We start from the raw sequence: 24,143 nt of genomic DNA on the forward strand, positions 1-24,143 counted from the left end.
ATGGCAAATGAAACTTTTGTGAAAAATGTTGACAGCTTTATAATCACTGGATTTGATCACCTGCAGAATCAAAAGCTCCTTGGATCTCTCATCTTGATATCTTACATGTTCATATTGTTTGGGAATGGCATGAATCTGTGTGTCATTTCGACTGACAGACATTTACACAAACCAATGTACATATTAATCTGTAATCTAGCTGTTGTTGATGTAATGTACTCCTCGACCTGCAGCACAACCATGATCTCAGTGCTGCTGGCTGAGATTAAAACGGTTTCATACTACTCTTGTATCTCCAGGACATACTTCTTTAATCTTGGAGATTTAACAGAATGCATGGCTCTGACATTAATGGCATTAGACAGACTTATCGCCATTATTCTTCCTTTAAGGTATAACAGCATTGTAACAAACTCACGAATATTGTGGCTTATTTTTCTCACCTGGCTCATTTGTTTTGTTGCAGTAGGTTTTTTGGCATATGTGGCAGACAGTCTCACATACTGTCAGCCTGTCATTAAATATGTATTCTGTAGTTATTCTTCTTTGGTCAGAGCTGCCTGTGTTGATCCTGAACCTTATTTTGCCATTTCTACAATATATAGTATGGTGACATTATGTGGTCTTTTACCCTTTATTCTGTGCACGTATGCCGTTCTGGCATATAGTGTGACTAAACTGTCCAACTCGAGCAGTAAGCAAATGATCAACACTTGCTTGAGTCATATAATTGTCCTGTTCAGTTATTATTTACCAAAGATGGTCTATATTGTACTAACTAGAATAGGACTTGTGTTGACTTTAACAGAGCGAAATGCCATTTTGATTGTATCCTGCTTTGTTTCTCTTTTAATAAACCCCACTGTTTATTGCATCAGGACTAAAGGAATCAGAAAAAGAATAACAGATATATTCTTGCACACACAAAGTACCAAATAATTTAAATCAATTTCAAAAATTTTAATCTGATCTGTGATTGTGGGGATGTTAATCATTTTTGTTTTGGTAATCTTTTTGTAAAGCTTTTGCTCATGTTAAAGACTGTAAGCCAATAGATACTAATGCTAATGTTGATTTATTTGTTTAATGGGGGAAAGGGGGAATGTTTTGTAAAGACAGTATTGACTGAAGTGTAAACGTTGAACAGAAGAATATTCTCCGCATTGACAAAACCCTTGTTACACACAATTTTTAGATGCAGTATATTCCCTATTTGTACTCAAAACATGAATCATTATAATAAACATGAGTCTTGTTTCTCAGTCCCAACTATAATGTCAGTTACCGTTTCTAATAATTTGTGCACAGGGATTTAAACTATTAAATGGCATAAAAACATAAATAACATTGTGATTTAATGTAGATATTTAAGCTACAATCTATTTTACAAACATGCATGCATGGAAAAAGTAGCTATATGGATGGTATATATGGGCTTAAATAAATACACATGTATTGCTGTTACGTGGTTATCTGGAATACTTGATTATACCTAATCAATCACTATGGAAGCATATGAGGGACAAGTTACCCAGAAAAATCAACAGGTTATTTGTTTTATCTCAACTATGTAGGTTTTAACGCTTAATACACACAGGATGTACCGAAATACATAAATATTTTTACATATGAAAAAAATAAAGGATTAAAATGTTACAAAATTATTTACTACATGGATATAAAAAAACACTACCTCCATGTCCGGGGGGCTTTTTTCAGTTTCAGTTCAATTTGCATTTTTATAATAATGTTGTTATTATTATTAGCGGTATTATTTATTATATGTATATTTATATTGGCTTTAATTAAAACAAGTTTAGATTTGTCCATCTGTCTGGTTTTGGGGATGTATGCATCACCATATGGGGCATAAGCATAGGACGTGTATTTGGATATGTATTTGAGCACACTTCATTATTATTGTTCATTTATTCGTTTGCTGGAAATTAGTATTGAATATAGACATAGTTTTTAAACAAATCTTTGTGCTTAACAAACTAAATAAATATGTAGGGTAATGGGTGTCTTTCCATACTCCACAAAAGTAAAGAAGTAAAGAGTAAAAGTAAAGAGACCGGATGGTCACAAAGTCCACCATGTAAATAGCAAATGCGCCATGGTGCAACGCAACTGACTCTTAAAGGGAATGGAAGATGAGACTCTGATTTGTTTAATGCAGGTTTTGAAAATAAAAACAAACTCGTTAAAATTAAACTTTAGAACTGTGACTCGGTGCAAACCAACACATACCAGTGATTCAGCATCTACATTCACAGTAATAATGTTTTATATTTATTAATTCGATTATAAACCTTACCATTTCATGAGTGAGTGCACATTCTGTTCTTCTGAATGGCTGCATTTAAATTTCTGTCGTGTTTTGTCTGGTGCAACAAATTGCTGATCACCGTGTTGTTAGGACACAGGGTTACAATGTAACCAGCTTTTCTGAATAAATGATTGAATGAAATACGTGCTCTTTCAACAAGGCAACCCGGCATGCTGAAATATAATTGGCTAAAGTGGCATTGGGCGGGTCAAAAGAACCCAGCGTTCTGGCATGTAACTTATATTTTCATAGCAGACTACTGCGGCATTTTTAGAATAAAACCATCTACTACATGAAACGCTACGGTTACTAAAGTAACCCTTCGTTCCCCGAGGGGGGGAACGGAAATGCTATGTGGAAACTTCCACTATGGGGATTTCGTCAGAATCCAATCATCTGAAAGAGTATAAAAACGGGCCAATGAAATGCCAATGAGTTGGCAGCGTCAGCGTGCACAGCTGGCGTCAATGACAATCAGTCATGCTATAAAGACGCAGCCAGTGCCATGCTCGACATCCTTTTCTAGCTGAAGAGACTTTCACGCTCAACAGCTAAGGGACAATCGTAGTGGCAAAGGAACATAGCATTTCCGTTCCCCCCCTCGGGAACGAAGGGTTACTTTAGTAACCGTAGCGTTCCCCTTCGGATGGGGAACTCCAATGCTATGTGGAAACTTCCACTATGGGAAAATCTATGGAAAACGCCACAACGAAAGAACCTTACTGCGTCCCTGGCGAAGGGTGTGCCACGCAGTAGAGCGAGCGCACCTACAATGCCCCGAGACACAGTCTTCCAGCGTGTCCCCTGGCCCTCACTTACCTGTTCAGAAACTGTTATATTTTTAGGGGAGTCGCAATAACCCAGTAAAATAGGTTTTGATACGACAGTACGTTGGGAAAGCGTTCAGTCCCGATAGGGAGGACGCTGCGGAGCTCACCTGTTACCCAGAGGGGAGACCTGGTGACAACCTATGGACTAGCCCAGAGATGGGGAGTCCTTGCATAAGGATGGTTAGCGGGGAGGGAAGACACGAGCCTGCCCTAGAAGGGGGGACTATACCGTGGCTGAGTGAACGTATGGGATCGCCAGCGGGGATCACGCATAGCAGGCACCTATACCCAGAACGCAGGCTGACCAGCAGGCATGCCGACAACGTAACGGGCCAACACCTGACTCCTCCGCTAAGTCAGGTGCTGGGGGCCTCAGAGGAACTCTGCAGGGTTCGCCAAAGAAATGGGGAACTAAACTGACAAAGCTGAAAAAGCACACGTATCTCCGGGTTAGGGAGAGTGGCGCAGCAAGCGTGTTTCGACACGTTTCCTCAATCACCAAGGGTTACCTAATACCCTTGAGGAAACCGGCTCCACTCGCAGATTGTAACCTTGCAAATGTATTGGGTGTCACCCAACCCGTAGCTCTACAAATGTCTGTCAGAGAGGCACCGCGTGCTAACGCCCAGGAGGATGCTATGCTTCATAGTGGAGTGCGCTCTCACCCCCGGGGGACACGGCTCACCCTGGCCCAAAGGCGAGGGAGATGGCATCCACTATCCAGTGGGCCAGCCTCCGTTTAGATACGGCACTTCCCATCTGCCAACCATTGTAATGGACAAAGAGCTGGTCAGAGGATCTAAGGCTCTGAGTGTGGTTCACATATATTCGCAAAGCGCGAACAGGACACAACAATGAAAGGGCTGGGTCTGCCTCCTCCGCGGGCAGCTACCTGATCCTTAAACGGCGTGGTAGGAACCTTGGGCACATAGCCGGGCCGGGGTCTCAGGACAACGTGAGAGTAGGCCGGCCCAAATTCTAGGCATGACCGAAAATGCCTCCAGGTACCTAACCCTCTTAACCGATGCCAACACGACCAGCAGAGCTGTCTTCAAGGATAGAAATCTCAAGGATACTGAGTCGAATGGTTCGAAGGGATCCCCACGTAGGCTCGTAGCACTACCGTGAGATCTCAAGAGGGTATGAGAGGGGGGCGGGGTGGAAACATCCGCCTCGCACCTCTGAGGAACTGGATGATGAGGTTATGCCTCCCCACGGTGCCGCCATCCACGCATCATGATGAGCGGAGATGGTGGCCACGTAAACCCTCAGTGTGGAGCGCGACAGCCTTCGCTCCACCTGTCCTGAAGGAAAGAAAGCACAACACTGATCTGGCAAGATCGGGGGTCTTCTCGGCGAGAAGTGCACCACTCAGTGAATAGACTCCACTCCAGGGCGTAGGCATGCCTCGTAGAGGGTGCACTAGCCTGAGTGATGGTATTATCCACCGCCACCGGTAGGTTACCTAAGTCTTCCTCGTCGCGTCTTATGGACCCCACGTGGAGGTTCCACAGAACTAAGCGAGGGTGCCAGATGGTGCCCTGTCCCTGAGAGAGTAGGTCCTCTCTCAAAGGGACTCGCCAGGGGGGGGGGGCGTCGCGAGGAGGGAGAGTTCTGATATCCAGGTCCGGTTGGGCCAGGGGCGCAACTAGCAAGACCTGCCCCTCGTCCTCCCTGACCTTGCACAGAAACTGCGCGAGTAGGCTCACTGGGGGGAGTGCATACTTACGCATGACTCGGGGTGGAGTCGCCATTCTCCCGGGGAAGGAGCTGCCGTGAAAATCTGTTGGCCGCACGGTTGAGCCCATCCGGGGTGTGAATAGCAAGCAGCGACTTCAGCCGCGTATGACTCCAGAGGAGCAGACGGCGAGCGAGCTGAGACATGCAGCGGGAGCGTATACCCCCCATCCGGATGGAATACGCTACCGCGGCCGTGCTGTCCGTCCTGACCAGCACGTGTTGCCCCCTCAGCACCGGTAAAAAGCGGCGCAGAGTGAGAAACACTGCCAATAGCTCTAGGCAGTTGATATGCCAATGCAGCTGGGTTCCCCTCCACAGGTCCGCAGCAGCATGCCCGCTACACACGGCCCCCCCACCCCATACTGGAGGCATCTGCCGAAACGGCAGCCTGCCTGGACGCCTGACCTAGGGGCACACTGGCCCGTAGGAAGGAGGGGTCCTTTCCAGGGGTTGAGGGTGCGGTGACACAGCGCAGTGACAGTCACTCGGTGTGTGCCCGCGTGCCATGCGCGTCTCTGTGCATAATCAATTGCTCCCGAGTGTGGGCTAAAAATCAGCCAGTCATCGAAATAATTGAGCTTGCGGATGCCGGCGAGCCAAAGGGGCGTGAGGGCACCCTCCGCAAGCTTGGTGAAAACTCGCGGAGACAGAGAGAGCCCGAAGGGGAGGACCTTGTATTGCCACGCTCGACCTTCAAACGCTAACCGCAGAAACTGCCGGTGGCGTGGAAGTGTGGAGATATGAAAATACGAGTCCTTCAGATCTATTGCTGCAAACCAGTCCTGAGGACGAACACATCGCGTGATGCGCATCTGCGTAAGCATTCCGAAACGCAGCCTGTGAAGGCAGCGGTTCAAAATGTGCAGATATAGGATTGGCCATAGCCCACCGCTCTTTTTTTGGGCACGATGAAGTGCGGGCTATAAAACCCGCGCTCCATCTCGGCTGGAGGGCCGGCTCGATTGCATCCTTCGCCAGGAGGACAGCAATCTCCTCTCGCAAGACAGGGGTGGACGCAGGACTGACCATGGTCGCCCGTGAACCTGGAAGGCCGTTTCGCATAGCCGAGTCTGGTCGTATGGATGAGCCATTGCGATGGGCTGGCCCGCGCTAACCAGGCAGGCAGAGCCCCCTCAAATGGTCCCACCCACACGATCGCTGACGTGCCAGCGGCGGGGCAGCGTGGAGTGAGTGGGCTCATCCGGGGAGCGCTGGGGTCCCACAGGAGAGCAGGAGAGGAGATGTTCTTGTCTCGCACTCAAACTCCAGGAGAGGGGCTGGGAGTGGAGAGAAAGAAGACCGTTCTCTCGCGCTCCGTGAGCCATTGGCGAAATGCACCGATCCTGCGAGCTGGAAGGCATAGCGTCCCAGACTGGCAGTGTTCGGGCTGTCACATCCGGAGGAGGGGAAAAGTGCTCTTTCACTGAGGATTTGTTGGCGTTTTTTTTTTTTTTTTTTTTTACGCCTTTAAATAACGTGCCCCGCCCTCCAGCGGGGAAGGAGCAAATTCCCTCCTCCCCAGATGGCCCGCCTCAGGGACGCTTCGCGGTCCGTTTTACCGAACTTAGCGGCACCCTGGGCGGGGGACGCTGGTTGCCTGTGCGATGCTCGGCGCAGCCGGAGGCGCAGGCGGGGGCGGCGAAGCAAAGCTGCGGGCGGGCGTCCTCGGCGAAAAAGCAGTGGATGTGGATGGCTCGGCGGGGGGGGAGCGGTCATACAATCCCGCCGATAGAGACCTCGCCCATCGCCTCCGACTGCTCTATCACCGGCATGAATTCCTGGGCGAATTCACCGCCAGTGTCGCCGAACAGGCCAGCCTGGGATATGGGTGAGTTAAGAAAGCGAACTTTGTCAACGTCACGTCAACGTTTTTTTTTTTTTTTTTTTTTTTTTTTGGAAGAGCATAGTCGTTTGCGGTGCGGAGCGCATGCTCAGTCCTGGGTCAGAACCATCCTCGCGCAGCCGGGCCAGCGCCCGCGCTTGGTAGCGCTGGTAGGTGGCCATAGCGTGCATGGTGAGGGGGAAGGCGTACGCAGCACACTGCGTGAGCCTACTGTGCCCATCCAGGAAGAAGGGGATGGGGAGGCTTAGAAGGTCTCGCCTTCATCCTCCATATCACACCCCTCTAATCGGTCCGGCCGCGGGGCTGGGGGATAAACCATCTCCAGAGCCACGGCCGAAGCAGCCTGGGGAAGCACGGCCGCAAAGTCTGCTTCTGGATTCGACGCCGCGCTCAAAGTCCCGGAGGGAGCGAGCGGGTTCGAATCCTCGTCAGACCTTGACAGCCCAACCTTCAAGGATGGTGAGGATGGAAGCGCACGCAGATCGGGCAGAAAAAAGTGCCCTCAGGACTGCGTGAGTTTACTGTGCACTTCCTGGAAGAAGGGGACGGGAGGCTTTGAAGGTCTTGCCTCCTTATATCCTCCACATCACACCCATCTAGTCGGTCCGGCCGCGGGGCTGGGGGATAAACCATCACCAGACCCACGGCCGAAGCAGCCCGAGAAAGCACGGCCATCACGTCTGCTTTTTAGATGCTAACGCCGCACTCTCCACCCCGGAGGGAGGGAGGGAGCGAGCGGGCTCGCATCCTCATCAGACAATGACAGCCCATCCTCCGATGCAGCGATGGACATCTGACCCCCGGTGTCATCAGGTGAGAGAGCGACCATCCAAGGACGGAGCGCTTCTCTTCACCTGAAGCTTGGATGGAGCGCGTGGAGGAGCGAGAGGTCCGCGGCCCGGGGGCGGAGGATTTACTCCCACTGAAACCCTCAGATCTGCCCGAGTGCCAACCGCAGTGCGGGGGACAACTGGGGTGGGTGGCTCTCTTGCAAGAGCGAGCCACGATCTTAACTGCGCAACAGACATGACATCAGTGATGGCATGCACTGCCCGCGAGCACCGCATTAACATGCTGGACCCCCAGACATGAAACGCTGTGCTCGTGCCCATCATCCGGGGATAGGAAACCACCGCATCCAGAAACGCACGGTCGGAGTGACGTCTTGAAAAAGACGCGCTGCACGACCGTGTTGCTCTTTTAGGAAAGCTTTTTTCCTATATACAAACCGCTCTTGGAGGACCGGACCCAAAGGACGCCAGGCAAGGGAGAAATACCCAGCTCGACCATCTGCCACTGCGTATACGCGCTCTGGACCGGGAGAAGCTGCTTCTCGATCTCTCTCTGTAGACACAGGTTGGAGATACCCTCAAAGACTCTCTCAGAAGCTTCGTGAAAGGCTCTGAAAGCGAAAGGATGTCGAGCATGGCACTGGCTGCGTCTTTATAGCATGACTGATTGTCATTGACGCCAGCTGTGCACGCTGACGCTGCCAACTCATTGGCATTTCATTGGCCCGTTTTTATACTCTTTCAGATGATTGGATTCTGACGAAATCCCCATAGTGGAAGTTTCCACATAGCATTTCCGTTCCCCATCCGAAGGGGAACTGTTTAATTGAGATATTACTGCATAAAGAACACTATCTACAAAGTTTGTTGGATGCACTTAAAATAAAACATTGGCTTTACTTTGTGGCTTACATGTACATGGCTGACTAACTCTCACATTTTAATTTAAACCCCACTAACAATTTGTGAGGCCTTCATAATGTTGAGTATATTTGTATTGTATTTGTATTATTCTATAGGACTTCATGTAAATAAAACATTCACACCTTTCTTACTGTGTGTACCACAAATTAGATTAACATGACAGATTGGCAGGTTAAGTCCTCACAGACATGTAAATATAAAGACTAACTAATTAAAAATACGTGTTACATGTTTTATTGTGGTTGCTATGAAACTGTGACATGCCTGTCTCAGGATAAACATATAAAAGGCAGGGAAATCTCGCACACTTCACTTGAGCTGGATACAGGAGGAGCATCAGAGGGATTATCATACTAAATTCTAATTTATTTTACTATGTTTAAAAAGTCTTAACAAGGGGATTTCAAAAACCTAATTTGTATAGCTTCTTTATTCTTCAGAATGAATGAAACTTTTTTTGTACTTTTCTTAAAACTGTACTTTAATCTTTACAGTTTTCATCACCTGTACCTTACAGAGACTCTCTGCATCTTTCTGCCTTTTTCTTTTACAGGAGCTTTTTTTTCTGTGCATTTATGAGTACATTGAGGATTTGTTTGAGAGTTTTTCAACTATACTAACTGGGTACTTAACTGTAAGAAGTGTGATCATTGAAAATGGCAAATGAAACTTTTATAAAAATGTTGACGGCTTTATAATCACTGGATTTGATCACCTGCAGAACCAAAAGCTCCTTGGATCTCTCATCTTGATATCCTACATGCTTTTATTGCTTGGGAACAGCATTAATCTGTGTATCATCTCGACTGACAGACATTTACACAAACCAATGTACATATTAATCGGTAATCTAGCTGTTGTTGATGTAATGTACTCCTCGACCTGCAGCACAACCATGATCTCAGTGCTGCTGGCTGAGATTAAAACGGTTTCATACTACTCTTGTATCTCCAGAACATACTTCTTTAACCTTGGAGATTTAACCGAGTCCATGGCTCTGACTTTAATGGCATTAGACAGACTTATTGCCATTAGGCTTCCTTTAAGGTATTACAGCATTGTAACAAACTCACGAATAATATGGCTTATTTTTCTCACCTGGGTCTTCAGTTTTGCTGCTGTAGGTTATTTGATATCAGTGATAGACCGTATACCATACTGTCAGCCTGTCATCAAATACGTGTTCTGTAGTTATTCCTCTCTGGTCAGAGCTGCCTGTGTTGATCCTGAACCTTATTTTGCCATTTCTACAGTGTTTAGCATCGGGCCATTTTGCGGACAGTTTGCCTTTATTCTGTGCACGTATGCTTTTCTGGCATATAGTGTGACTAAACTGTCCCACTCAAGCAGAAAACAAATGATCAACACTTGCTTGAGTCATAAGCATGACCACTTTCCTCCATGTTTCCTCAGTTGTTGTTTATTGCGTAGGAATCTCCACACACGCTCTTCCTTCTACACCATTAAACCACGGAGAAGCACCACATCGTCCCAAGTTTTAAAGTTAACTGATTTTGTATGTCTGTTTGACAATTTGACAAGCTCTAGGCGAGTGGGCGTAACCACCGTAAACTATTGATTTTCAAGACAGCCTCGCCGCAGCCAATCCCCAGCATTTGATGTGGGCACGTTAAGGATGCAGGTTTTCTGCAAGTGGTGCTCACTGACGTTGACAAGATTATACCCTTGGGTATCAAAATTTGGTACAGAACGAAAAAGATTTTTTTGATACTCGATAGTAGTAGTGCTTTTTAGAGCTTAAAAAGTATCGAACTCGATACCCAGCCATACTTAATTGTTTTATGTTCAATTCACCTAAATTTGTAATAAACTAACAAGTTATCTTAATTCCTTCATGTTGTCTGAACACAAATCGATTGCATGGAACCCAGCATTTTTTTACGGTGTAAAGTTTCCTGGATGGTCTACTGTTTCAAAATTCAAAGTGTAGACATACCTGCCAACATTTGAGAGAGAGACCGTACCAAAATTGATGACTGGGGATAATTACGCAGATTTGTCAGGATGAATAACAAATTGGGAGGGTGTATACTTGACAGCCGTCAAGTAGAGAGGCATTTGTAAAGATGTATGAATGACTCTTAAATATTAACCTAGGGGAAAATATCTAAATCATGTTTTGTTACATTTGTATTTCAGCTGCAACTACAAAATGAACTTTTATAAAGATGTGTTTGGATATTAACCTCTGAAAACCTGAAGAGATTTCTCTGCATGAAAGACTCGCAGATTGTAGATTAACCTGCTGCTTCATGTCCAATATCTTAGGAAATTAATTTAAAAGAAATGTAGATTATTTGAGGAGATTGACGGGGCTCGCAACTAAGCAACACAATGCTTGGTTAATAAAGTAGTAGTATGTCCCACAGCTTTCATACTCTTCTGTTACAGTCAAAAGTATGGACTCTTTCCTCACATAAATAAGTTGATACTTTTAGGACGTGTAGTATAAAGAGGTGAATTGGGATGCAGCATTGTCAATGTTTATTTGTTTTCATTCATTCATTTATTAATTTGTTTTATTGGCATAGTCTCTTTATTAATCAGGGATCACCACAGCGGAATGAACTGCCTATTTGTTTTCAAATAAAGTAAATAAATAATAAGGATATTTACTTTAAAATTACTGGCAAAAATTTTATGATTTGATATTAATTCAATTCAATTCACCTTTATTTGTATAGCGCTTATACAATGTAGATTGTGTCAAAGCAGCTTCACATAAAAGGTCATAGTAAATTGGAACAGTGTAGTTCAGTTTGTAGTGTTTAAGTTCAGTTCAGTTTATCTCAGTTCAGTGTGGTTTAATAATCACTACTGAGAGTCCAAATATTGAAGAGCAAATCCAATGATGCGCAGCTCTATAGATCCCGAACCATGCAAGCCAGTGGCGACAGCGGAGAGGGAAAAAAACTTCACTAAATGGCGAAAGTGAAGAAAAAAACCTTGAGAGAAACCAGGCTCAGTTGGGCACAATCATTTTAATTTCTCCGCTGGCCAAACGTCTTGTGCAGAGCTGCAGTCTCAATTAAATAGGGAAAACATCTTTATACCAAATACCTGTTAATCAAAACTGTTTGTAGATTGTGTATGTGAAGATACATAATTAAAATGAATGATAATGATAAACACAAAACTAAATCTGTTGTCTTTCAGTCCCAAGAGTAATACCGATTCTATTAACACATTTGTGTACTGGGATCTAAACCACTGAGCTAATAATGAATTAGTAAGTGGACCCTTGTGTAGAGTAAAATCATTGTCACAGTTCAGCTACAATATGCTTTATAACATGTTAAAAGTTGCTTGCTTGTAGCTTGCACACATTGTCCTGGCAGATTGACAGGTCCTCACAGACATGTTAATTAAAAATACATACTAATAGGAAAGATACATTTCTATGTTTTGTTGTGGTTGCTATGAAACCATGACATGCCTGTCTTAGAATAAACGTATAAAATGCAGAAAAGCTCACACACACTTCACTTGACCTGGATTCTAGGACAGTCAGAGAGAGTATCATACTAAATTCTCATTTATGTTGCTTTATTTAAAAAGTCATAACAAGGGGGAATTGTTTTTAAAATACTTTCTTTATTTTTCAGAATGAATGAAACTCTTTTTGTACTTTTGTTAAAACTGTACTTTAATCTTTACACTTTTCATTACCTGTACCTTACAGAGACTGCCTGCATCTTTCTGCCTTTTTCTTTTACAGGTGCTTTTTTTCTGTGCATATATGAGTACATTGAGGATGTTATTGCGAGCTTTCTACTATACTAACTGTGTGTGAAAAATTTGGTAATTGAAAATGGCAAATGAAACTTTTGTGAAAAATGTTGACAGCTTTATAATCACTGGATTTGATCACCTGCAGAATCAAAAGCTCCTTGGATCTCTCATCTTGATATCTTACATGTTCATATTGTTTGGGAATGGCATGAATCTGTGTGTCATTTCGACTGACAGACATTTACACAAACCAATGTACATATTAATCTGTAATCTAGCTGTTGTTGACATAATGTACTCCTCGACCTGCAGCACAACCATGATCTCAGTGCTGCTGGCTGAGATTAAAACGGTTTCATACTACTCTTGTATCTCCAGGACATACTTCTTTAATCTTGGAGATTTAACAGAATGCATGGCTCTGACATTAATGGCATTAGACAGACTTATCGCCATTATTCTTCCTTTAAGGTATAACAGCATTGTAACAAACTCACGAATATTATGGCTTATTTTTCTCACCTGGATCTTCAGTTTTGCTGTAATAGGTTTTTTGGCATATGTGGCAGACAGTCTCACATACTGTCAGCCTGTCATCAAATATGTATTCTGTAGTTATTCTTCTTTGGTCAGAGCTGCCTGTGTTGATCCTGAACCCTATTTTGCCATTTCTACAATATATAGTATGGTGACATTGTGTGGACTTTTCCCTTTTATTCTGTGCACGTATGCTGTTCTGGCATATAGTGTGACTAAACTGTCCAACTCGAGCAGTAAGCAAATGATCAACACTTGCTTGAGTCATATAATTGTCCTACTCAGTTATTATGTACCAAAGATGGTCTATATTTTACTAACTAGAATAGGACTTGTGTTGACTTTAACAGAGCGAAATGCCATTTTGATTGTATCCTGCTTTGTTTCTCTTTTAATAAACCCCACTGTTTATTGCATCAGGACTAAAGGAATCAGAAAAAGAATAACAGATATATTCTTGCACACACAAAATACCAAATAATTTAAATCAATTTCAAACATTTTAATCTCATCTGTGATTGTGGGGATGTTAATCGTTTTTGTTTTGGTAATGTTTTTGTGAAGCTTTTGCTCATGTTAGAGACTGTAAGCCAATAGATACTAATGCTAATGTTGATTTATTTGTTTAATGGGGGAAAGGTGGAATGTTTTGTAAAGACAGTATTGACTGAAGTGTAAACGTTGAACAGAAGAATATTCTCCGCATTGACAAAACCCTTGTTACATATAATTTTTAGATGCAGTATATTCCCTATTTGTACTCAAAACATGAATCATTATAATAAACATGAGTCTTGTTTCTCAGTCCCAACTGTAATATCAGTTACTGTTTCTAGTAATTTGTGCACAGGGATTTAAACTATTAAATGGCATAAAAACATAAATAACATTGTGGTTAAATGTAGATATTTAAGCTACAATCTACTCTACAAACATGCATGCCTGGAAAAAGTAGCTTGCTACTTGGATGGTATAAACTGTATAGGCTTAAATAAATACACATGTATTGCTGTTACGTGGTTATCTGGAATACTTGATTATACCTAATCAATCACTATGGAAGCATATGAGGGACAAGTTACCCAGAAAAATCAACAGGTTATTTGTTTTATCGCAACTATTGTTTTTGTTTTTTCATCATTGGAGGCCAAAATAAAAATTTCAATTAACTGCTCAGCCCAAACTTGCTGGATTCATTCAGTAGAGAAATTGGACCCTATCATTCACCCGGCGCAAGACGTGTTTTGGGTTATTTGTTGCTATTTTGAGACCAGCACAACAGTAATTTTCACGTTTTGCAACACGTTGTTTAAATAGCAAATCCATTTGCGCCACTTTGCGGTCTCATGGCTGTTCCGGTCTATAAAGGAGGTGTGTTAAGGCGCATTGTTGGTGTGTTGCAATTTTGAGAAACTAAAACAGACCACGTCGCTAACCAAGTAAAAGCTGGTTTACAGTCCAGCGCAGATTGTGTTAGTTATGCACCTATGTAGGTTTTAACGCTTAATACACACAGGATGTACCGAAATACATAAATATTTTTACATATGAAAAAAATAAAGGATTAAAATGTTACAAAATTATTTACTACATGGATATAAAAAACACTACCTCCATGCCTTCATGTCCTGGGGGCTTTTTTCAGTTTCAGTTCAATTTGCATTTTTATTATAATGTTGTTATTATTATTAGCAGTATTATTTATTATATGTATATTTATATTGGCTTTAATTAAAACAAGTTTAGATTTGTCCATCTGTCTGGTTTTGGGGATGTATGCATCACCATATGGGGCATAAGCATAGGACGTGTATTTGGATATGTATTTGAGCACACTTCATTATTATTGTTCATTTATTCGTTTGCTGGAAATTAGTATTGAATCTAGAAATAGTTTTTAAACAAATCTTTGTGCTTAACAAACTAAATTAAATATGTAGGGTAATGGGTGTCTTTCCATACTCCACAAAAGTAAAGGAGTAAAGAGTAAAAGTAAAGAGACCGGATGGTCACAAAGTCCACCATGTAAATAGCAAATGCGCCATGGTACAACGCAACTGACTCTTAAAGGGAATGGAAGATGAGACTCTGATTTGTTTAAGGCAGGTTTTGAAAATAAAAACAAACTGTTTAAAATTAAACTTTAGAACTATGACTCGGTGCAAACCAACACATACCAGTGATTCAGCATCTACGTTCACAGTAATAATGTTTTATATTTATTAATTCGATTATAAACCTTACCATTTCATGAGTGAATGCACATTCTGTGCTTCTGAATGGCTGCATTTAAATTTCTGTCGTGTTTTGTCTGGTGCAACAAATTGCTGATCACTGTGTTGTTAGGACACAGGGTTACAATGTAACCTGCTCACCTTACCTGTTTACGCTTGTAATATTTATATTATTTGCTAATTAATAACCTCATGAGGAACTCTGAATCTGCATCTTATTTCGGAGTCAGCCACTGTCCACCGTAGGTTGCATTTTGGTCATGCTTTGAGAGCTTTTCTGAATGAATGATTGACTGAAATGCGTGCTCTTTCAACAAGGCAACCCGGCATGCTGAAATATAATTGGCTAAAGTGGCATTGGGCGGGTTAAAAGAACCCAGCGTTCTGGCATGTAACTTAAATTTTCATAGCAGAATATCTGACTTCAGCATGTTTTTTTAGATAAACAAGAATGTTCACTTGTCATGTTTCCTAAACATCTGCAGATATATTAGGGTATTCTTATGCTTTAGAAGAGTCAAAAACTTACATACAGCACCTTTAAGTAAATCAGACTTTTCTTTGAAATGTAGCTCTCTTCTGTACACCCATGCCACACTTGAGTCTTGACAGTGAAGCCTGATTTATACTTCTGTGCCAAGTAATCAATTTACCCCAAGGCACATACCATGTACGTAGCTGTAAGCCTCATATAGAACTAGAAATGTCCTTGCAGTTTTGCCGCTACTCACATCCAAACACAGCTACAGCCTCTCACATTGCAGCTGGGAAAGGCACAAATAATCTGCCGATGGGGTAAGCAAAATGATGCAAGGTACATTAGTGTGTGCGGCATTTTTAGAATAAAACCATCTACTACATGAAACTGTTTAATTTAGATATTACTGCATAAAGAACACTATCTACAAAGTTTGTTGTATGCACTTAAAATAAAACATTGGCTTTACTTTGTGGCTTACATGTACAGGGCTGACTAACTCTCACATTTTAATTTAAACCCCACTAACAATTTGTGAGGCCTTCATAATGTTGAGTATATTTGTATTGTATTTGTATTTTTCTATAGGACTTTATGTAAATAAAACATTCACACCTTTCTTACTGTATGTACCACTAATTAGATCACCATGACAGATTGGCAGGTTAAGTCCTCGCAGACATGTAAATATAAAGACTAACTAATTAAAAATACGTGTTACATGTTTTATTGTGGTTGCTATGAAACCGTGACATGCCTGTCTCAGGATAAACATATAAAAGGCAGGGAAATCTCGCACACTTCACTTGAGCTGGATACAGGAGGAGCATCAGAGGGATTATCATACTAAATTCTCATTTATTTTACTATATTTAAAAAGTCTTAACAAGGGGATTTCAAAAACCTAATTTGTATAGCTTCTTTATTCTTCAGAATGAATGAAACTCTTTTTGTACTTTTCTTAAAACTGTACTTTAATCTTTACAGTTTTCATCACCTGTACCTTACAGAGACTCTCTGCATCTTTCTGCCTTTTTCTTTTACCGGAGCTTTTTTTCTGTGCATTTATGAGTACATTGAGGATTTGTTTGAGAGTTTTTCAACTATACTAACTGGGTACTTAACTGTAAGAAGTGTGATCATTGAAAATGGCAAATGAAACTTTTCTAAAAAATGTTGACAGCTTTATAATCACTGGATTTGATCACCTGCAGAACCAAAAGCTCTTTGGATCTCTCATCTTGATATCCTACATGCTTTTATTGCTTGGGAACAGCATTAATCTGTGTATCATCTCGACTGACAGACATTTACACAAACCAATGTACATATTAATCTGTAATCTAGCTGTTGTTGATGTAATGTACTCCTCGACCTGCAGCACAACCATGATCTCAGTGCTGCTGGCTGAGATTAAAACGGTTTCATACTACTCTTGTATCTCCAGAACATACTTCTTTAATCTTGGAGATTTAACCGAGTCCATGGCTCTGACTTTAATGGCATTAGACAGACTTATTGCCATTAGGCTTCCTTTAAGGTATAACAGCATTGTAACAAACTCACGAATAATATGGCTTATTTTTCTCACCTGGGTCTTCAGTTTTGCTGCTGTAGGTTATTTGATATCAGTGATAGACCGTATACCATACTGTCAGCCTGTCATCAAATACGTGTTCTGTAGTTATTCCTCTCTGGTCAGAGCTGCCTGTGTTGATCCTGAACCTTATTTTGCCATTTCTACAGTGTTTAGCATTGGGCCATTTTGCGGACAGTTTGCCTTTATTCTGTGCACTTATGCTTTTCTGGCATATAGTGTGACTAAACTGTCCCACTCAAGCAGAAAACAAATGATCAACACTTGCTTGAGTCATATTATTGTCCTGTTCAGTTATTATGCACCAAAGATTGTCTATATTTTACTAACTAGAATAGGACTTGTGTTGACTTTAACAGAGCGAAATGCCATTTTGATTGTGTCCACTCTAGTTCCTCTTTTAATAAACCCCACTGTTTATTGCACCAGGACTAAAGAAATCAGAAAAAGATTAACAGATGTATTCTTGTGCACAAAAAATAGTACCAAATAATTTATAATCAATTTCAAACACTTTATCTTATCTGTCTTTGTGATTGTCACTCTTGCTGTTTTAATAACTTTCTAAAGCTCTTGCTCATGTTAGAGACTGTAAGCATAGAAATGCTAATGTAGATTTTTGTTGTTGTTTTTAAATATGGTTAAGGATTAATGGGGAAATAGGGAATGGTTTATATGACAGTATTGACTGAGTTGTAAGTAGTAATATTGAACAGAAAAATTATCTCTACATTGACATGTTACACAAAACTATTTGTAGATGCAATGTATTCCATATTTGTATGCTAAACAAAGAATAATTATAATAAATATAAGAAGTCTCTTGTCCTATACCCAACTGTAATATTGATTACTGTTTTTATTCATTTGTGCATTGGGATCTAAACCACTTAAAACATTAACCTTCAGCGTACAATCCTGGTCTTTCAGTCAGTTTTAACCATTGGCTTTAAACCCCTTTTTATATCACAAAACTAGCATACACATGGACACCCTAAACACACACAATAAGAATCTAACATTTTATGTTTAAGAATTTAACCTTTATGAATACTGTCTTGCTAAAATCTTCAGTCAAGTCAAGCATTATTTTCATTCTGCTACATGTGGACATAAAGAAGAACAAAATGTTGTGTCTTGCAGGACAATGGTGCTACATGGATGTGTTTTGTATTGGGCAGAAATAGCAAAAATACAGAAGACAGCACTCATGTAACATTAACATTAAAAGAATTTCAGAACAGACAATTCAGAAGCCAGGTTATCAGCATTGATAACTATTCAAGTTGTTGAAAATGGTTGATTGGCTATATATATGTATATATATATATATATATATATATATATATATATATATATATATATATATATATATATAAATATATATATTGATATATAAATATATATATTGATATATAAATATATATATTGATTGATTGATTGGCATATACCCTGTTAAAGTCACTTTAAATGACTTTGATGTTATCGTTATTTTAGAATTAGTCAGTGCAGTGAAATACTTATGTTTAATGGTTTGTTTTAAAATAAAAGAATAATAGGGTAACTGTTTGCTCCCCTTCATAAGGGCACTCCAACATGTGTCTGGTAAACACGTCAGATGACCTATGACTTTGAAGAGTAAGAAAACGGGCTCCACAGCTAATCCTGATCAGTCATTAGGACTATATCAGTCTCTTCTGTGGAGTGACTCACTAGAACTGTTGCTTCAGAGCCTCTCACGAGACTGAAGACACGCTATCTGCCAACCTGATTTCAAGATTGAAAACAGTTTATCTCACAAGTGCGAGAAAAGAAGCGACAGCGGTGGTCAGTCCCCTGGGCGTTTCGCTGGTGTGCACAGAAGAGCAGTTTCCATTTAAAGTTTCAGATTCCTAAGAAAGCAACACAGTCAATCAACATCTCTTTTTCAAGACTGTTCTGACTGTCCGTTTCTGGATGCGGTGGTTCCTATCGCCAGATGATGGGCACGAGTATCGCATCACAGGTCTGGGGGTCCAGCATGTCAATGCGGTGCCTGCAGACAGCTCATGCTCTCACTGTGAGCACCCCCATTGCTCCCTGTGAAAGCAGTTTGCACACAGATCTGAGGATCACAGTGGGGGTTTATCCATTGCCTCCGAATTAATGCCAGCATGGGACGCGCTCCCTTCCAGCTCTCAGCTTTGGTGCACTTCGCCACAGACTAGATGGCGCCAAAGTATAAGCTCCTTTCTGGGAGAAAGGTAAGAGTCAATCTCTTATTTTCATCCCTTCCTCATGACGCTTCGCTTCCTGGGGTGAGCACTCCCCATCCCGAAGCTGCCCCTCTGCGGGTACATCAGAGATCATTCTGGTGATGCTGCTCATTTGGATTCTTTCAGCCTGGTTAGCGCTGCTCAGCCCATTGTAGTAGCTCATGCGGATGGTCAGATTCGACTATGCGTTTCAATTCGCTGTTGGCCTCCCGAGTTCACGGGTAAGCGATCATCGCTATGCCACCCCCTGTCTTGCATGAGACGATTGTTATCCTCCTGGTAAAGGATACAATCGAGCCAGTCCCTCCAGCTGAGATGAGGAGTGGGTTTACGACCCCCCTTCCTCATATCCAGAGAGCGGTGGGTTATACCAATCCTATCTGCGTGTTTTGATCTGTCATCTGTTCAGGATGCGATCTGGATGCTCATGCTGAAATGCATCCCCCAGCCCGTCCGTCTGTGGGATTGGTTGCAGCTATAGACCTGAAGGACGCTCACTCCATGTCTTGCTCTCTCCCTTCTTATATCAATTTTTTTCCCGTGTGTCCTTCCCTTCGGGCTCTCTGTGTTGCCATGTGTGGGGAATGCCCTGTGCCTCTTCGGGGCACGCATATCAGCAGTTTTGATTATTTATTGTCTTGTTTATTTATTTTTCAGATCTCTGAACTAATCGATTATGCACAAAAACTTGTGCCTGTTTGTGCTTCGGGTCAACAGAGAATGAGCAGGTTCTCCTCCGGGCAGAGGTTCTCTTATCTTGAGTTGGAGCTGGACTCGGTCTTCATCACGGTGCGCTCTTAGAGCGCCGGGCTGGTGCTGCCCTGTCCGATTAATTAGGCAGTCACAGTGGTCTCACTGAAATTTTCAGAGGCTCCTGGGGCATATGAAATTGGTAGCCGCTATCACGCCCCTCAATTTTTCATATGAGATTCAGGTTCATATGAATTCAGCGCTGGCTTCGTGATTGGGTCCCCAGATGAGTATGGCGCGCCGAGACCCACCGGGTGTACATCACCACGCTGTGTCTCAGCACCTTCAGCTCCTTGATAGATCCTGCCTTCTACTGGCCTGGGTGCCCTTTAGAAAAAGTGTCCAGTCATGCTGTCATTTTGACAAATGCTTCAAGTATGGGGGGCGGGCTGTGTGTATCGAGCATACAGCTGCAGGTTTGTAAACCAGACTTTGGTTGCATTGGCATTCAATTGCCTGGAGCTGTGGGGAAACACGTGTTGGTTAGGGCGGCCAGCACAGCTGCGATAGCGTACATCAACCGTTTGGGTGATGTGCGCTGCCACAGCATGTCTTAGATCGCTCGCCATCTGTTCCTCTGGAACTGGCTAAAAAGCTGCGCACCGTTCATATCCCGTACAAGCTCTCCGTGCCAGCTTACATGCTCTCAGCACAGTTACGTTTCCGGGACAATGGAGACTCCACCCTGGTATGGTCCAGCTGTTATGGGCACGCTTCAGAGAAGCCCAGGTCATCCTGCTGTTTCTCCTGAGCGGCTTATGGCTGGCTGCTTTACCTGCTCTGCACGAATGCGCTGACTCTCAGCTGGGCCTGTATTTACACAATATGCGTTTTTTTCCCAGTGAGCCTGCTCGCACAAACACTGTGCAAGGTCTGGGAGACGAGGAGCGGGTCTCGCTCATTAGGCCTCCTTGGCCCAACCGGACCTGAGTTTCCAGGCTCACACTCCTCGTGATGGCACTTCCTACAAATTCCCCGTAAGAAGCATTTCTTTTTTCTGGTACGGGCACCCTCTGCCACCTGTGAAGAGTTCTGAAACCTCCTTAGATAGTCTAGACAGAGCGCTGTGAACTTAGGTGGACTATCAGTGCGATGGTTAACACCGTCACTCAGGCTAGAGCACTTTATCAAGCAATGCTTTGTCCTGTAATGTTTTTTATTCATTGCGTGGAAATTCTCTATGAGAAAACCTCCGGACATGCCAGATTAGTGTTGTATTTTTTCCTTCAGGATAGCTGGCGTGCTAACTGTCTCCCTCCACACTGAAGGTTTGGCGTGCTGGCATCCCTTTCCTCTGTGGGGGTGGTAGCGCGCAGGGAAAGCATAACCTTATTAGCCGGGTTCCTCAGAGGTGCGTGGAGAGATGTTAATTCGGTTAATTCCATCCCTGCCCCCCTCTCTTGACTCTCTCTAGCCCCAGCGCTTTTGGTTAGGTCCATTGAGACACTCGATTCAGTATCTATAAGTTTTCTGTCCATGAAGGCAGCTTTGCTGATCATGTTAGTCTCAGGGTTGGGATTCCGGTGGCATTTTCGATCAGCAAATTGTGCCAGGAATTCGAGCCGACCAACTATCACATTTACCTGAGACCTCAGTTCAGCTTGTGCCAAGGTTCCTTCTGCCCCTTTTAATATCAGGTAGTAAGCCTGCAAGCGCTGCCTGCAGAGGAGGCAGACCCAGCCCTTTCATTGCTATGTCTGCGCACTGCGCTTAATGTGACACGCATACGTCTTTAAGCAGCACTTTTCTGTTATGATCAGCAGAAGGGAAGTGCTGTATCAGAGCAGAGGTTGGTCCATATTTTCAGTTTATACCATCACCCTTGCTTCATGTCCCACGGCGAGCTGTGTCCCCCAGGAGAGAGAGCACACTTATGATAATCATAATAAGCGGAGCCTTCTTTTTGACGTGAGTGCACAGAGCCTCTTAAACAGATCATGTAGAGCTGCAGGCTGGGCGACACCTGACACATTCACGACATTTAAAATCCATGAGTGGAGTCTGTTTCCTCCCAATTACTGGGTTACTCCGGTCAATCGGAATGAAATTAGCTCTGTGTCAAAAACGCTTGCTGTGCCATGCTTCCTAACCTGAAGAAACGTGCGCTTTTTCTATTCTGCTAGTAAGTTTCCTGCTCAGTGAACCCTAGAGAATTCCTCCAAGGCCCCCAGCACTTGACTCGGTGGAGGAGTCAAGTGCCTGGTTCAGTGGGGTGTGCCAGCTATGTGTGGCCCCCTTTGGCGTCGCCATATGCTTATTTCAGCCACGGAGTGGTTCCCCCTGACCAGGCAGACCCGTGTCTTCCCTACCCACTAACCAGCTTGTTATATGTAGCACTCCCCCTCATTAGGGCTAGTCCATATGCTCTATTACCATCAAGTCTCCCCTCTTGGGTAGCAGGTGGTCTCCGCAGCGTCCTCCCCCTTCGGGGACTGGCACGCTTTCCCAACGTACTGTCGTATCGCTAAAAATCCCTAGACTATATTAGCTAGGTAAAAGCACATATACAACCCCCGATCTAAATTCGATTATTATTCTCATGTATAGTAATTTTCTGGGCCAAGGGGATGTTGGAAGGTTGCGCTTTTGGTGATGTCTGTGCGCTCACACTATGCTTGGCAAACTGCACATCAGGAGCGTGATGGGCTAAGCTGCTGTGGCATTTTCCATACAGTCTCCCAAATGTCTGTTTACCAGACTTTTCTTGGAGTCCCCTTATGAAGGGTAACATCCTGATTACGTCTGTAACCCAGGTTCACTGAATATGGAACGAAGACATCTGTCTTCACTGCCACGGCAACTGGGTCTCCAGCTGTTAGCTGAGTGATCGGCTATTCAGCAGGCAAATTCTCGTGAGCCACTCCACAGCAGAGACTGATATAGCCCTAATGACTGATCAGGATCAGCTGTGGATTGGCCCATTTTCTTACTCTTCAGAGTGATAGGTCGTCTGACGTACTACCATAGTCTGTTTACCAGACACATGTCACCGTTCCCTATTCGGGGAACGTGGGTTACGGACATAACCAGGACGTTCTGCTTATTTTATTTTTGATTAATTTTATTTACTGTGTTGCCAGAAATTACAATTTTCATGTTAAACAAAAACTTTACATACATTGACCAATATTTGTTTAATAAAATTGTTGATGCATTGTATATCCCATCTTTATATTTAAAGCATGAACAATGTTAATAATCATTGTTTACGTAAAATTAAGTCTGTTGCCCAACTATCTCTTTAGCATTAATATCTTCTCAGCTATTAATGAGTATTTAAAATGGCCCTTGTTCAAATTAAAAGCATTGTAGCCAAATGTAGACCGCAAACTTAATCTAGTCAGAATCAGCTTTATTGCCAAGTGTGCTTGCACTATGTATAGTTAATATAGTAAGATTACAATGTTATGTTTATGTACGGGTTTAAATAGCTCTTATATCCAGTGTTGTGTTCATATTTATGATTGTCTATGGTCCTGTGAAATGACATTTTATTCCATGTTTGTCCACACATGTAGTGAAATGACAATAAAGCTCAACTTGACTTGATAAATCCGGCTCTTTAATCAACTTTCATTTTAATATTTAAGGGACTTTAAAATATTCTTATTTAAATATAAACATTTATCTTTGACTTTGCAAATAATTGAGCAAGTGGGGTTGCCATTTTTATAGAAGTGGCAAAATTAAGTAATATTTATTGCAAAATGGTAAAAATATAACAAACCAAATCTGCAATAGCAAAAGACAATCATAGGTTAATTCATGTTTTTAGAGAAATGACTGCCTGTGGATTTTTTCTAATTGGAAAGACCTGCATTAATCCTGTTTCTAAGAAACCATGACATGACTGCCTTAAAACAAAAATATATAAAAGGCAGGAGACATTTTACTTGGACTGGATGCAAGAAACATCAACCATCTTAGAAGCTTATTGTTTGTAATTGTAATCTCCACTTTTCAAATTTTCTGAAGCTATAAAAAAGAAAAAACTAAATTTTTGCACAATTTTTTTTCTTTGTTTTTAAGAATGACTGAAACTATTTTTGTACTTTTCTTAAAACTATACTTTAATCTTTACA

General features: G+C 42.5%; 3 protein-coding genes and 1 pseudogene across 3 annotated transcripts; all 4 read left to right on the forward strand.

Annotated features, from left to right (window-relative positions):
• On the forward strand, nt 1-939 carry LOC130236705 (olfactory receptor 10G4-like). Its single transcript, XM_056467464.1, has one exon. The coding sequence runs from the start codon at nt 1-3 to the stop codon at nt 937-939; it is 939 nt and encodes a 312-aa protein (XP_056323439.1).
• An 8,174-nt stretch (nt 940-9,113) lies between these two features.
• Nucleotides 9,114-10,036, forward strand: LOC130235930 (olfactory receptor 11H6-like; annotated as a pseudogene).
• A 2,253-nt stretch (nt 10,037-12,289) lies between these two features.
• LOC130236710 (olfactory receptor 10G4-like) lies at nt 12,290-13,228 on the forward strand. The gene has a single exon (XM_056467466.1). It carries the CDS (start codon nt 12,290-12,292, stop codon nt 13,226-13,228), a length of 939 nt encoding a protein of 312 aa, XP_056323441.1.
• A 3,379-nt stretch (nt 13,229-16,607) lies between these two features.
• On the forward strand, nt 16,608-17,549 carry LOC130236682 (olfactory receptor 11H6-like). The gene has a single exon (XM_056467432.1). The coding sequence runs from the start codon at nt 16,608-16,610 to the stop codon at nt 17,547-17,549; it is 942 nt and encodes a 313-aa protein (XP_056323407.1).
• The last annotated feature ends 6,594 nt before the right edge of the window (nt 17,550-24,143 follow it).

Source organism: Danio aesculapii, chromosome 10 (genome assembly GCF_903798145.1).
Source record: "Danio aesculapii chromosome 10, fDanAes4.1, whole genome shotgun sequence".
Lineage (NCBI taxonomy): Eukaryota > Metazoa > Chordata > Actinopteri > Cypriniformes > Danionidae > Danio > Danio aesculapii.